Source organism: Aythya fuligula, chromosome 9, assembly GCF_009819795.1.
Source record: "Aythya fuligula isolate bAytFul2 chromosome 9, bAytFul2.pri, whole genome shotgun sequence".
In the NCBI taxonomy this organism is placed as follows: Eukaryota; Metazoa; Chordata; class Aves; order Anseriformes; family Anatidae; genus Aythya; species Aythya fuligula.
In genome coordinates this window covers 7,005,632-7,022,446 of record NC_045567.1, presented here as the reverse complement: position 1 = coordinate 7,022,446, position 16,815 = coordinate 7,005,632, and the positions used below count along the sequence as shown (strand labels likewise).

At 36.7% G+C, this 16,815-nt stretch overlaps 1 protein-coding gene across 1 annotated transcript in view; it reads left to right on the top strand.

Annotated features, from left to right (window-relative positions):
- Positions 1 to 16,815, top strand: part of CLSTN2 (calsyntenin 2) — a 276,895-nt gene that overhangs the window by 242,173 nt on the left and 17,907 nt on the right. Inside the window, exon 10 of the mRNA XM_032193232.1 lies at positions 8,917 to 9,079. Coding sequence (XP_032049123.1) covers positions 8,917 to 9,079 — 163 coding nt within the window. The remainder of the gene's footprint in view (positions 1 to 8,916; positions 9,080 to 16,815) is intronic.

The window sequence follows — 16,815 nt, the reverse complement described above, 5'->3', positions numbered from 1 at the left end:
AAGGTATTCTAATAACATGATCTACTAATATTTTCTTAAGGATAGCAGACAAAACTTAGGGTTGTTTCCTACACCATCTGTGAAAACTTGTTTTAAGAGAAAGTAAATGTCTACATTTTATAAACATTAAGCAGAAGAAAAAGCATGTGCCAGACAGTGAGTAAACAGTTTAAAATACCAGTCTGGAAAGTGAGTGATTAGATAGGTACTTATGTGCATATAGCATTTACTTGAACTAGGTACATCAGAAAGTCCATTAGTTTTATACTCAGTACTTTGCACTGAATAGTTTATATTGAAATAATTGTTTCATAAGCTATGCAAAATTTCATTTTTTACAATCAACATTAAACCACATTATCTTTCCAATTAGTGAGATGATAAGGGCAAAGTGCTTCCCCTTCACCTTTAGTTCCTCTTTTTTCAAAATATGCGATCATGGAAGATGTTTTCTGCTTTGCTTAGCTTCCTAAATAAGATGTCAATTAGTAGTGACATATGAGAAAATTTTAGGGCCATTGTGGTCAGGTTTTCAGATTGTCTCTCTATGGGCATGTGGCTTTGGTGACATGTAGGAGCTCAGACTTGCTCTGCTGTCAACAGAGCCTTTAGAATTCCTGTGGCTCATGCTCACCTTAATATAACTTCAGGAGGTTTCTCTTCCTTTTACACATGCAACCAAGGTAGGGAATACAAGCTGAATTCCCGTTTCCTCACTGAAAGTCCTGTGATGAAGCAATAACTTGCTTAAGAGTTATTAGGAGCAGAGTAGTCTCTCTTTGGCTGCTTTCTGTCACTAGTATTCCTCTTACACTTAGTTGAGGTTCCAGAAAGAAGGGATTAAATTGTACAATGTTCAGTCCTTATTCTAGGACTGGTTGTATGTATTACTTTACAATTTCAGAATTACATGGCACTAAAATACAAATATCAGGAGATATGTTGTATTAAGGTCTCTGAAAGCTAGTTTTAAGCCATACATTTAAAACACATATAGAAGAAAGTTTATTTCATTTTCCAAGTTTGCTCATATTTGAAGCTTACATAAGATCAGTTTATGTATTAGAGAAATCCAACTTCCAATACAGATAATAGCTATAGAAAAGCTTCCTCACAGAGTACAAATTACTCCATGTACCAACCAGCACTGCTAACAACTGGTAGAGATGCTCTAGTCTCATAGGCATAAAAGCACTGGTCCAGAGCAAAGCAACCTGTTTTGTTGTTGTTGTTGTTGATTTTCCTTCACTGCCTGCCACCAGCTGTCAGAGTCTCGCAACTTACTCAGTGATACTGTGATCAAAGTGGAGCAGTGCTATACAAGCCAGGATTCAAACTGCAAGTTTTATGTGGAGGATAAGTCTACAACAGTATTCTTATGGAAAATAATAATAATAATTATTATTGTTTATTAAAAAAAAAAACACACACACACAAAAAAAAAAAAAAAACAAAAAAAAAAAAAAAAACACTGACTTCGTCAATTGGGATGCTGCTTTGCGATCTATCACCCGTTAATTTAACTCATGGGAGTATATTGATTCCTTCTTTTCCCACATACAGTGTACTTTACTTCTATTGTGCCTTAACTACTGTATCTATTGCCAGCTCAGAGGCAGGGCATATTGATTTGGCAGACTGAAAGAAGTGTAATGTGAAAGACCTGCTAAAAAATTAATGGAGAATGGGAAACCCAAAGAGATGATCAAAATAAATAAGTAAAATAATAATAATAAAAAAAAAAAATCCAGCCCATAATAATATTGTAGAGTTTTATTTAAAAATTCCTGAAGAAGTTGTGGATTTATTAGGGACAGATTTGCAATCTGAACAGCTCCACTTAGTGGTCAAGAATATGCTGACCCATTTCCTCAAATGCATAAATCCTTTTCAGTTCAGCAGTTCTTAGATTAAATAAAGCCAACACGTGGCAAATATCTGGATATTAAAATGTAAAGGCAGAGGGAGAACAGGCAGATAAGTGCTAATGCAAAGAGCCTATTACTGGGATAGAATAAATAATACTACAAGACATAACAATTTATATTACTGGATGAATTTGATTAATCTGTGTTTGCACTTAGCTTTTGTTCATTTTCAATAGCTCTTCCCCAAAATGAATAAACTGGCAGATTATACTGTAGGACAAAGCCAACTTGAAGTGCGTATCTGTTGATTCTCACAAAAGTAAATTTTGACTATAAAGCCTGCATATTCACAGCAGAAATATATTTTGCTCATTATATTACAAAGCAAAAATGCACTGTGTAACCCAGGTATTCAGTGAAGTAAGCACATCCTGAATACTGAATATCTGCATACTGAACTGCATACTTACAATCTGCAACAGGATGTTTTTAGCAGTGTATCCTTTGGTGGTGGTGGTGGAATAATAGAACAAACAGTAACAAGAACAACAAGCACACAAAGAAATCATAAGGTTCTTATAGGCAATAGAAAAGAGATAAGTTGACTGTGTAACTTATTTCCCCATATTACTTAATCAGCTTTTGCAGGTAGCTCTGCTATTGAATTTAAGGCAAAGACGTATCAAGACAGCAGCAGAATAATAGAAAAGCAATGCCCCAAAATATATGTATTATATAACAAGCATGCCTTAATAGTAGAAATTTCTGAATGATAACTCATAATAGCAAACCAATTAAGATTCTAGATGAGTTTCTAAAGTAACAGTTAAAAGCACATTCAACAACGTCTTTTGAATTCCCATTCATCAGAGACAAAGCTATAAACCCCAGAGTGAGACAGGAGAAAGCTCGCCTTTGGCCTGCCTTCATGCAAAACTCACTAACCTTGTGCATAACTGCTTATAGTTCTTACAAAATTTTATTTTCATTGGCAAATGTTAATGATGTTAATGTACAACGGTGTGTTTTTTGTTTGTTTTGTTGTTGTTGTTGTGTTTTTTTTTTTTTTTTTTTTTTTTGGGGGGGGGAGGAGGGAACAACATTAAAATGCATGTAACATTTTAGCTTTTACTGGAATTCCACTGCAACATTTCCAAATTAATAGCTTATTTTTCGCTTTCAGGCTTTCTTTCTTATAATAGCAGTACTCCGTAAATCCTTGCGAGAGGTGCTTCGAGCTCCCTGTTTGTATTCAGTACAGTGCTTTCTGCTCAGTACTATAAAAATGTGATCTTGTTTCTATCTAAATAGATTGGAACCGTTTAAATGTCTATTTTGTGTCACCAACAAAAAAGATGAAAGGCAAAATTTGTAATTTTAAAAAGCAGTCTTAGGATTATTTTGGAGATTGAAAGAAAAGTGTGGTATTTCTTTTTAAACACAAAATAATAACCATATATCCCCATTCAGATATCATCTGTGTTCTGTATTCTGAACCATTGTAAGGGGTGCCCTGCTTTGAAGCAGATTCACAAAGCGTGGGGCTGCTTTCAGAACAGGGCAGAGGGTTTGATCTGGGTGCTGTAACTGAGTGGATATTGCTAAAGCCTTTAAGCATGAGATCAAAGGGAGGTTCCCTGCATTTGTTGTCTCTTCAAGTGAAATGAGATAAAAATGCAGAGCCTCAGTTGTCTCTGCATGTTTACAAATTTTCACAATGATGACCTGCAATGAATCTATAGTGACATGCTTGCAAATAAGGAAACAATTCCAGTGTTAAGGTTTTTGCTATAAATGAATATAATAAGCCTTCTCCACTATATTCTTGATTATAGAGTGGCCTAAATAAAATGTTTTACTAACTGAAATCTACTACAGAAAATAGTTTTATTGAAAGGACACAGAATTTATCTGTGATGAAGAACAGTCTGCTAGTGAAGTCTTCCATGGTCTTAGAGACATTTACAGTCCTAAAAGGCCAGTAACTCCTGGAGTGACACTCCAGCAGATGTGCATTGATTCAGGCAGGATAATTTATATTATATAAAGATAGGTTGAAGAAACAACAATGCACATTCTTCTTTCAATATAAGTCATCTCTGTTGATAAAAATACAGTTGTAGAAGTGAATTAATGCATCCAAAATTTAATGGAAATCATCTATAGAATTTATCCATAATAAGGAAAAGTGAGGAGGAGAATTTAGCACCTTTTCAATTTCTGTGTGTATCTTTTATTCACTTTTGAGAAGTTAAGCTCTGTGCTGCACATTTAAAACATCTCCAGTTTTTGATGGAAATAAAAGCAGATCTCAAACTGATCTCACCAGCCCAGCTGTTTGCAATGACTACTACACTGTTCTTAACTAACCACCTTATTTTCAAGTTTTTAGCACAGAAATACTGTCAGCGGTCAGTCTCTATTTCATCCCAGCTGTACAGCTGAGTGCTCCTCTGAGGAGATGCACTAGCGCCATTACCATTTCCATTGGCATTCCGCCCTTGGGCATGGGCACCATCACAACACTGCCAATAGTTCGACCTAGTTTAGGATTTGCTTTTGCAGAATATACTAGATAGGTTCTTCTGGTGTGCAACTATTTACATTTGAATTGGTTATTAAGACTGGAATTAAGCACAATTTGCATGAGAGTAAGTGAAAGAGCCTGAACCAGTTAGCTGACCGGTTTTTAGCAACATATTTTAGCAAAAACAAAACAAAGGGGGAATATACGGCAAAATCAAAAAACTCCAAAGGTATTGATTTTGTTTTGTTTTGATATCAATATTTAAGGCACTATATAATAGACTCAAGGCAGTAGGTGAAAAGATAAAATACTGAAAGTAAGAGTAAGGGGAAAGAAAAATAATTGAAAGCCAGATCGGAGGACAGTGTCACAGACACCTAAGAATGAGGAAGTTACCTAGAGGTTAAATTCCTCCATTGCTGTTTGCAAATACTTGAAAGGGAAAATTCTTTCAGAGAACACAAATTAGTTAAACTTAGTCAAACTCAAAGAGTTTACAACTATGCTGATCACAATGAAAGAAAAGATGGGATAGTGCTCCTGCTAGGTTCAAAGTATTTCTGCATTTTTAAATGAAAGTGTTAGTTAGTCCCTTCACCTTTTGTGTGTGTGCGTGTGTTTGTTTTACATTTCTCATTTAAGTCTAAAGCACGTTTACAGTGAAATGTCATAATTGATGTAAACAAGTAATTTAGGATTTTTCTCCACAGAGAATTTATGATTTTGGATGGTTTATTTCTAGTAAAGATTTTTAAAAATCTGTTTTGCTAAACAGTTCTGTTTCCCTCCCAGCTCACGTTAGTATTTAGCAATAAACAGAAAAGTATTTGGAAGCTGGCACTAGGTAAGTGAGAGTGGAATAAAGGAAATAACACTGTGCGGTAGGGGATAGCAAGTTTTCCAAAAGGCCTTGCTTATCCAAAGTTTGTTCTGCCTCTACCTCCACCTAGCTTCTCCAAAAACATAAAGCTAGTTTGGAAGAGTATTTGCAATAATGTTGTATAGTTACAATTACCTCCATACTAGAAATTCCATTTTGTGAAGTCTGTGGGAGTAGCCAGTCTGAAATAAATGCACAAATTCCTGTATTCTCCTTATCAAAGCTGGTATAAATATAAAACATATTTTTGTTAAAAAAGGATTGAAAGTAGTATAAACTTGAAAAAGACGTATGCATTTGATGGAAGTAATGGAATTAATAACTGCTTTCTCAGCTCTGAAGGGATAGACCCAAAATATGCACTGAGTAGCACTGACAAGACGTGCAGAGCTGTTTGTGAGGCCAACTCAGTTGTCTGCTGAACGTAACTGGCTAAAATGTAAGGATCATTTAGGAAGTTAATCAGAGGTTTGCAAATATGAATGGCTGTTTGCTGCTGAACTGAAGCACTGGGGCACCTCTTGAAGTGTGGGTTGTCTGTGTATCTAGCCAAACAGGTCAATGAGGACAGCCCAGGACCGCAAGCTGTACAGGACATGTTCTCATGTGTGCATGTCTGGCCCTTATGTACAAAGCCATAAAAGATGTTTTGCAGATCAAGGAAGCCTCTTTCTAATTCCTGTATGCTTCTCAAACCAAAACACTGATTTCAATCAATTCCTAACCATTCCAATCTAAACCAGAAAATTCTTCTTCAGAAGATAAGAGCTTTCATGTCTAGAGAAACTTACTTCATAGACTATATTGCATCTATTTCCTGAAAACATATTCCCATGTAATGACTTGTAGTGATCACTGAGACTTCAAACTGGTTAATTCACTGTGATTTGATTAATATATTTCAGAGGTAGACTGACATGATAAAGTGATTATACCAGCTTAGTGATCCAGCAATCTTTGAAAGCTAAGCTTGCTCATCAGCAATTTTATCCCATTAAGATATCTTTATAAATTAGATTTTTTAATAAAGTTCTTACTTTACATGATTACAATTTATGTATTTGCCAAACTAGTATATTTTATCTTTTTATTTTCATTGTTTCACCACAATAATTACATTCTGTTGCCAGCGTGGAATGCATGTAGGCAAGGGACAAATTGGCTTCCTATGTTAACAAGGTGAAGAAGGTGTCTGAAATGACAGCTAAACAAATTCCACTCTGCAATTATTTATTTCATTATTTTGTTGCCTGTGAAATGGCCAGGCATGAAATACTCCTACTGAGTGGCTGGGAAGTATTCCAGAGTTTTTAAATAATTCTATTGCCACCTTGTAGAATATTTGATTTTACACCAGGACTCTGTACAGATTCTTAAAGGCAGTCTGTTGGTATGTACTTGTGTCAGAGTACCTAAGCTGTCTCAAGAGACAGCTTAATTCTTGATAGAATTAAGAACCTAAAGGGTTTGTGTGCTTTTGAAATCTCAGTAAGCTGAGATCTTACCAAGCTGAGATTTTAAGTGCCTAAATTCCCCTAAAAATGCTGTATCTATGTGTTGAAATTTAAGGAAAAACATACAAGCGATACTTTGAGGACTTTAACAAACTGTTTAGAATTGATGTATCTTACATTTTAGGATGTACCAGAAAAAATAAAGTCAGTTAGTAGTTTGTCAGCTGTGGAAATCTGCAGCTGGACACCTGCATTTTTCCTGGAAGCACTGGAGACCAGTTGCTGAACTCTTGAATTGTGGTGATTATGAAATCTTGTGTTTCCAGACAGCATTTTCTTCAGAAAAATGTTACTGCCGTATTGGTCAGTCACTAGAGCAATCAAACTAGCTACATGTTACCACGCGTCCATGTATATGATGCCCCAGAATGTTTGTTGATGCCACAGTAGTGCTCTTGCTTTGGTTAAATGTGAGGATTGCTCACTGTCATGTAACAGTTGGGACATTCCAACTGATGCAGTTAAGGGTTGCAAAAAGAAATGCTCTGAGACAGTTGTCTGAAAAATGTGAAATATCAACCCCTGTAGTTTTTATCACACAAGTTCTCTCAAACTCAGGCACATCATTCATTTTGTTTTATATAAAATGTCTGACACATGGGGCTATGACGCATCACAGTCTAATGATCAGGTCAGGAAACTTGGCAAGCTGTTTTTCCTTGGAAGGGAGGACTGCATAATAGTATTCGTGATTGCTGTTTGTTCAATAAAGTTTTCAGTCTTCCAATTTATTTACTTTCAATTTTGGTTTCAGTTCATTTAACCTTCAGAAAACATTTGTGCTGTCTACTGCTTACAACAGGAAGACTCTAGCAGCCCCTTTACTGCATTTATCTCTTGCTGTGGAGCTGTGATGTCTGCAGTAATAAATGTATCCGTTTGAAATAAAAGTGATTAAGTTCTTGTTGAAATGTCTTCTGGAACAAAACATTAGCTTTTGATTTCAAAGGGCAGATATTGCAGCAGATAGCACTTAACCTGGCCAAGGACAGTGTTATGCTTAAACGTCACTTTTCTGCTTGCCTTTATGAAACAGCAAGGATATCTGCATTCAAGCACTTCAGTTTCTTAATACATCAAAACAAGTATCTCTGCAGAATTGAAAGTAGGATGACTGTATGTATCTATTGCCTTGTTTTTAAAAACATTCCCCATCCTACCAATTTGCTGTGATTTATTTCTTTGAACTTTTAAATCTGAAAGATACAAGAAAGGAAAAAAAGAATTGGGCAGGAAGTGGTATTTACACACTAGACTTCTGTCTTCAGAGACACTGATTCAGCTAGCTACATTTTTGAACTAAAACAGAATTTGACAATCTCACAGTAATCTCTGGTTATCTAGCTCAGAAAATCATGTGAATTTGACACTGATACTCTCACCTTGAAAATACAGTGTAACTGTGAATGTTGCTTTTCAATACTGATGTAGATAAGCGAAACCATATAGGTCCTCATTTTGCAGAATACCTGGGGAAAAGCTTCAGACTAAATAAAACAGGAACCATGGAGAAGATTTGGGTTGTCTGCCCAAATCAAGAAGACAGACTACTTGAACTAAGTTCATGTGTATGTGTGTACAGAGCACAACAGAAATCCTGCTAGTACAGTGAAGGTCCTGATGCACTGAACAGGACTTTCTAAATACTAATACTTAATAATGGCAATTGAATCAAACCATTGATAATACAATATAATGTCTAAGTTCTATGTATTTCCTTAATTTGAAGCTAACAAGGATCCCCAGTAACTGCTAAAACATCCCAAGTACCTGCAATTTTGTGTTCTTAAATGTCAATAAAGACACTGGGAAACTAATTTTATGTATTAATAAATGTGAAAATACAGAACAAGTACTGAATTGTCTGATTTTTCTGTTTCATCCATGCCTTGTTCTTGAGAAATGTGTGTTAAAATGCCTCTATTTATCAAATATATTGTTCATGTATAACGTAAGTATCACCATTGTTTCACACTTTCATTAATTTTAATGATATATAAATTGCAATAGCTTTTTTTTCCCATGAGTGAAATTTGGAAACAATGCAATTTTAAGAGTATGGGATATGACATTAGTCACCAGACAGTAAGTGCTAAGTAATCTTTTCTCTTGCATTCTGTCTTTCAGATTTGTGATAAAGAATGGCATTACTATGTTGTCAATGTTGAGTTTCCCGTTGTTACGTTATATATGGATGGAACAACATATGAGCCTTATCTTGTGACCAACGATTGGCCCATCCACCCTTCACACATAGCCATGCAGCTGACAATTGGTGCTTGTTGGCAAGGTAACGTGTCAGCAGATAGCAGATAGTATAATTTTGAATTAAGAACAATGAGCTTAGTTTGTCTCACTGCTTGTATAGTAAATCAGTTACTAAAAGGCTTGTGGTATGAAAACAGAAGTAAATTCAGAGTTAATAACTAATCAAGTCCAAGGATAAAATGGATAGGACATTAGCAGGCTTTGCATTTCCATCTTCTAAAGAAGTATTGAATCCATTTTGTATATTTAATGTGAAAGACTATTTTCTTTATCTTTCTCTTCACTATTTTTAATTACTTCCCTTGGTCTTCAACTTTAAGCAAACTATCTAAATATTACTCTAAAGAACTTAATCTCCTCCTACAACTCCACCTATCTCCTCCTTTCAAGTAAAGCCAGAAGTCACATCCCCAAAGCCATACTTGTATGGGCCTTAACTTAAGTATTAATTTTCCCTGTTTTCTGCGTTTGTAATACCTCTCTTCTCATTCTTTTGTCTTGTCTTTATCTGACTGGCAGCTGTTTTTTTTTTGTTTGTTTGTTTTTATGTTTGTTTTGTGTTCTCTGCTTTATACATGAAGCAGTCCTCTTTCTGCTCATCTGCTCACATGGAGTTCTCTTCCTTACCCTTCCATGTTGATCTCTGTTTATGCTGTCTTGTTTTCACTTAAGACAACAGCAAATTATGAAGTGAAGCAAGCTACAATTAGGAAAAAATGCTTTCATATAGATTTCTTCCCCACTCTTTAATGTTGGTTCTCATTCTCTCATCTTGTTACCTTGATTGCTAGTTTGATCTCTGCTCACTTACAATGTTTTATTAGCAAAATTTGGAGATTTTATCTATGACAGAGCTATTCAGTGTAAATAATATTAGAAGCAAGTTCAGCTGTTGGATTATGAAAACCCTGGGGGTAAAGATCCAGTCTTTACTTCAATGACAATGTGCAGAATAAAGCTACACTAGTCCTAAAACCAAGATTTGATAAATATTGATCACTCAGATAAGTATTATGATAGCTAGCTAATCAGCATGACACCAATCCTATACATTTGTACAAATATACACTGATCCACTGATCTTGCCTAACTGGTATTTGCAGGCTTCCATCTCTGAAGGATGAACTTTGTCTATTGGAATGTTCCATTAATGTTGAATATGTAACAGAATACATTTTATTCCAAGGTGCTAAGGCAGTTTTACTCCATTTTTTAGCTAGAAATACGGGGTGAAACACCTACCAAACAGTTCACAAAACAGAACTTGGTTTTAGACAACAGTTAACTGGGACAAATAGTTGACAGACACCAACACAATTTACATGAAGTTTCTTTTTGGCTGAAAAATCTGAGAACAGGACTTTAAAGAAGATAGAATAGAACTTTCCTGGGATCTGTCAGGAACTGGCTAAAGTCTAATGCAACCCAGAAAGTCACTGACTTAACTAAAAGCAGCCCTGGTGGCTAGATTCCAGCTTTAATGACACAGCGGGCAAGAGGAAAGCGGTACAAAAATCTTTTTGCATTTTGTTTTGACATTATCAATATGAATTTTTCTCTCCTTAAAATTAGGTATTCTAAATGTTATTCTCACCAAATCTTCCTTTTTCATAATTTAAAAGACTTTGCTTTTTTCTTCTTTTTTTTTTTTTTTTTGAGTTAATTTACAGGGGAAGATCTAGGCAGAGCTACCACACTAATTTAGGGTTCTGTTACAATGTCTAGCAAAAATCTCCCTGTTTTTAATTTTGTGTAGTTCATGCTTGATACTGTTCTACGTTTGTGGGGGTAGTTAATTTGGGGGTGGGAGTTAAAGGGTTATCTTTAGGCTAAATGGTGTGGCTTCTGTCCATTTAATACATAGTATGTGTGACCCAAGCTGGAGACTTCTGAGCTGTAATTTCAGTGATACTAGGATGGGAAAAAAAATAATACTGCTACAGAGCTAAGCAAACTGGGCTCTTAGTGAACTGAGTGTGGGGACGAGTGCTGTGGACTGCTGGTACACCTGTTACTTAGGTTAGGCCTTTTTGTATCCTGATAGATCTTAACAGCTTCTGCTGCAGATACCAAAGGCTGAGGATTTGACTTAATTTTATCTTCTTTAAAAGGACTTTCTTGTTCAGATCAGTGGTCTCACAGATGATTGTCAAGGGTGCAACTTTGAAGTAGATGGGGTTATTTAGGTCCAAAGTGCTGTTCTGTTTCTAATGGTAAAATAAAACTTGAGGTAAAATTACTCTCTTCTCAAGGGTATTTAAAGGACAAAATTGACTTTTAAGTGTGCTTCCAAGAACAAAAGAGACACGGAAGGGAACATGAGGGAAGTGTGCGACCCTGGCAGTGACTCTGAACCCAGCCCTGCTTCTCATAACTACCTCCCTGAAGGGATATTGAAGCAGACATGGTCAATCTGGATCACAGAAACCTCCTCAAGGCTCACCTTCTGCTCTTGTTTCAGGGCGCCTCAGAAGGGCAGAGTATGGCACTTCAGCAAATGCACTCAAAGAGAGCTTTCAAAATAAACAGTTGGCACCTGTATTTCTTCACTTAGCCATATTTAAATAACAATGAATTAAGAGAATCCTTAAACAGACAGACAAATAAACCACTGAAATGTCAAAACATACCAAGGCCAACATAAAAATTAGTATCCAATTTTAACAGCTTAAAAAATCATACAACCAAACTTGATGCATGTGAAATTGCTGGCCTTTCTGAACAGATTCTATATGCATTATATGCTGTGGTGTCTGGAGGAAGACAAAAAATATATTAGCAGTTGTAGCAATAGTACAGCAGTTACTATTGTACAATGTTGTATGAAAAGTATAGCAAAATACATGAGATTTCTATCTTCTTTTTTTTTTTTTTTTTAATGTAATTAGAGTTGTGTGAGGGTTTGGACGGGTGTTGTTGTTATGTTAAAATAGGAATTTAGTTCTGCTGCCCATACTATGCTACTGCACCAAGGTCTGTGGCTGATGAGTCCTTCCGGGCTGCTGAGACTAGGGTGTCATGTATGGCCTGTGATGACTGGGACAACTGTGACGTTGTGACACACGTATTGGATGTACATATTAGAGACAATACGTTTGATTAATTAATTGTTAATCTGGCCATCAGAATGTACTTTCCATGACAGAGAAGTCCTGTCCACATAAAACTCTTCTACTGTAGCAATAAAAAATAATGCTTTGCCCATAAATCAGGTCTTCTAGCTCTAGATTCTTGACAACTTTCCAAACAGTGAAGAGGTAACAGTTCTGGAGCAAGGAATTATAGTTATTCTTACTATACAAGAATGAAATGCTGCATCAAGTGGGTAGGAGAATTTTCCTCAGGTCACCCAAAACAAATCCACATCAGATCAAGAACAGAATCAGACTTGGTCACTGACCACCAAATTGTTCTTATTCACCCTTTTAGCATTTGCAATTCTGTTTCATTCTTCTAAGCAATGCGAACAAACAGTTTAAGGTTAGCTTTTCCTCAAACTGCACTTTCCAGGATCTTATTCTAGTAACTTCGCCTCTAAGTTCATTATTTTTGATTCAGTTTATCTGAGAACATAGTAAATGAACCCTTTTAGAGAGTAAGAAAACTCCACTAAACCAAGGTTTATATGGTCTCACTCTGATCCTTTTGTTACTAATCATTCAGTGGCAAAGGCAGTCAGAAAAAGGCAGCAAATTACATGATTTGGTAGTCTAATCTTTTTTTGTACCACCTACTGCAAACAGATTTCTTCTAAGATTCTTTGAAAAGATAAGGTCTTAAGTTCATACCTTTTCCCTCCCACAGTGTGTTTTTTTTGTTTTGTTTTGTTTTGTTTGTTTGTTTGTTTGTTTTTAAATGTAGCATTCCCAAAATCCTGTCAGGAAAGCTGTGACACAAGTTAATGACTTGTCAGAAGGTTATACTGTAGCTTACCGTGACTGTAAGTCATGTTAAGTCATTATTTCTAATAATGCCAGCCATTGTGGAGTGCTGGAGGGCTTCACACTGCAATTAATTTACGCCAGCCACAATGTGCAGGGGAAGATCTTTAGAAGAAGCCTGTTAACAGGCAAACTCTGTTATCATGAATGTAGCAGAAAGCTATTGCATCTTCTGGTTTCTAAGCAATTTCTGGTTTGTTTTTTGTTTGTTTGTTTTTGTTTTGTATTCTCATTTTCCTCTTTCCTTAATCTATGCTGGAAACCAAATTTTTATTAAATACTCCTGTGGAATAACCTTATCTTCTAAACACTCTGTTGACATACCAATCACGAAGTTGCAGTCAGAGAACCTACTTACTATTAAAGACGAGAGGTGTGGTAAGAATTCGAAGTTGGAGAGGGATCAGAACACTGAGGGCCACACTGTGGGCACTGCAGCAGCAGTCTGTGTCACTCAGTGTTGCACGTCCCCCAGAATTAAGATGTTCTGCAGATAGAGATTACTCCCTACTGCATAGCATAATCCCGGTGGATGCTGCCTTGGGGGTTGGCGTAGGCTGCACCAAACCAGGGCATCACTGGAATGAGACAAGCAGACAAATTAATGCAAGACCATCTAGGTAGATTTCAACATAATGTGACTGAATGTCTGTATACTACTGCTTGTTAGTACAGCAATATTCTTTCTCTCTATTGCTCTTCTTCTCATCAAAAACTTCACTGGGACTTTGGCTATTGCAGAACTACAAACATATGTGAAAGGTTATTTTAGAAGGGTGGATTGCTTTTCTTATCTTCAGAGAAATTATCTTAAATAGCACAAGTTAAACAAAGCTTTTGATCTATAGACATATTGGATATAGAAAATTAGCATATGCATACTTAAGAGCAGGTAGCCTTTAGCATTCTCTGTACTTGTCCTATTTCACATAATGCTTTAAAGCCTAAAGCTGTCTGTTTAAGGTCATCAGGTTATGATGTCTACCAAGAGCAGAGGCAGACAAATAGGGCCAGGTTTGATCAATAATCTTCTGGGTAATTTCTAGCTGAATTTTATTAAAAAGCAAAAGAAACAAACCAAAAAACCTACAATATGTGTGTGTGTGTGTTTGTACTAAGAAGCTCAGGGAGTATAAAAACTTGAGTCTGTAACTATGTCTTGCCTGAAATCTATGTTAGGTTTCTCCTGTTTAACAGCAAATCTGCTTGACAGAGAGTTAAATCCAGCTCCCTAAACTGTTGTTAATAAGGAGATGGGATAAATTCTGGGACTTGGACCTGAGGCATTCAGAGCCAGACTGTCTTGCAGCAGCTCCCTGATTCACTTCAGTCTTTCTGTTGGGACCCTGAATAATCAATCATTCCTTAATTATCTGGCTCAGTATAACCAGAGTCTATAATATCTTAGAAGAATCACATTGCAGTTGGAAATTCTCTTGATTCATCGTTTCCAGTGAAAACCTCATGTGCTTAGACTGCCTTGGTAATTACTTGCTCATTATTAAGGTAGGGCAGAAAGGCCTAAAAGAAGATCTGTGAGCTTAATAAAGTGACTCATTTTTGATTGAAAGGCATGACTGTGTATTGGAGATTGTTATGTGAATGAAAACAGCCCTTTTCATCTCCAGTGGCAAAGCAACATCACTGTGAAATTCAATGGTAATCAAATTCAGTCCCACTTTTTATCAACACAAAATTAAATTAAAAAAAAAAAAAAAAAAAGATTAATGAAAATAACCTGTACTTCATTAATGATTGTACCTTAATGCTGAAATCTGAAGCCTGGAACCCTGGGAGTTCTTCAAGTTCTTCAGTTTCTCCTGAACTCTCCAGTGTCATATATAATAGAACATCCTTGTGGCTGGGATCAGAAAGTGTTTGCTAGATGACAGGAACCCCCAGAATTATGACTTACTGAGAGATTTTAAGGACAAGGTGAAGTGTATGTTGGAAGCATTTGTTTTGCTCCATGTGTAAGGGCATCATCCCAACTGATCAGCACACAGGTAGGACAGGCATCTACAACATATTCATCTGAAATTTAGTGGGTTATTTCTACATTTGGTCTATTTATGTTTGAAATTTCAAGCACCAGTTGTACCTGTGCTTGTGACTGTTAAGGAATATGCAAAATACTGTAACACTGTGAAGTCTTGCTTTCATTGGCAGCATGATCACTCCCCACTGAGGGCTACCGTGTAGGCACAGCCTTTTCTGCTGCATGTGTCCTCCTCTGACTTGTATGTCCTGTTCCAGCCTGTTCTAAGCCCAGTGCCTGGTTTATGTCTAAGCTGTCTCTTTCTTGGAACCATAACCCAATCGGCTTCTATAATGGTTTTGTCTAGTGGGGAGACCAGAAGACCCTTCTCTACTTCTCTGACCTTCTTCTACTGTGTGTCCTGGTGTCATTGTGTGCTCTCCCTGGTCACCCCCACAGTCACACTTAGCAGAAAAGGAAACTAACTCAGACTCTGTCAGGGTGACCCCAAGCAAAGTTCTGGTGGGATGGATTCCTCTGCCCCAGTGCCAGAGCTGCCCTGCTTTCCCTGCATTAATTTAATTAAAGGCGGAAGAGATTTCATCCAGCACAGAACAAGAAGAATCCCATTCTAGAAGATAGCTATTATTTTAGCAACTGAGAAATGTGATGCAAACCACTTTGACAGTGACTAAGCAGTGAGCAGCATTATAGTGAATAATTATATACATTGACAGTTCCTCTGGATGCCTCCCACAGTCTGTTGACACCATCTTCCCATTATGAGGACTGAATTAACGCCAAAAAGCCAACATTCATCCATCTGGATCTGCCAAACTTTGGGAGTGCTCGGTCAGGTGAAAAAGTAATGCACAGTTTTATCACTCAGATTTGAATAACACTGTGGCCTGTGTTTCATCACAGCTGTAATGGTGATTGAAGGAAGGGGAAAAAACAGCAGCTGAGATTTGTAATTCAGTGGCTATAATGAGAATAAGTAATGTTGCTCTAAAAGGTTATTTTAGCCTTTCATGTGTTGCAGACATCAACCTAACCCCCAGCTGACTGTAAGGAAGGTTACGTTTTCCTTTATCTTTCGCATTATTCACTTAAGTAAGTCTTAACTTACTTAAGTTATCCCCCCAAGAATTAATACTCACAGCATATTAATCCATAATAATCAATAAACATAGAGCTGAGTGAAACACAACATGTAATGGAGTTGAGGAGTAAAGTTTTATATTCTCTTATGATGAAGGTCTTGATACTACTGTAACATCTTTATGGTGTTTTTGTTTGATTGAGCTGTATGGGACTGATAAGAAATGACAAAAAGACTCTGAGAGCAAAAAAATCCCATAAAACTTGCTGAGACAATCTAGGTTAACAGGATGGGCTGACCTCTGGGTAGAAACTTGTAGATGCTGTGTTGCAAAACACTGTAGCTTTTACTGCACCAGAACATTAGGAAAGAGAAACAAATTTAGGACACTTGGATTACCTCAGGATCACCATTACCAGAGCACCACTTTGTTCTCTGAGCGCAGCTCAGCCTTCCTCCTGCCCAGTGAGGGCAGTGCATCTGCGCTGCCTGTCAGCTGCCTGTGGAGCCGCATAGGCATGAAGTGTATCATGCTCAGGATCAAGGGATGATACTTGAAAACATCAGTATTTAGAAGGATTTGGATAATATTCTGTAAAAAAAGTTGCTACTTCTAGCACTAGCTGTAAGTACGCTGTCCTTTAATGTGCTACAGAATTATCATTCTCATACCAGATTAAACATCCTTACACACTTGTAATTTTGGGAAATAAGAATTTTAGAGGGGCTAGGACTTG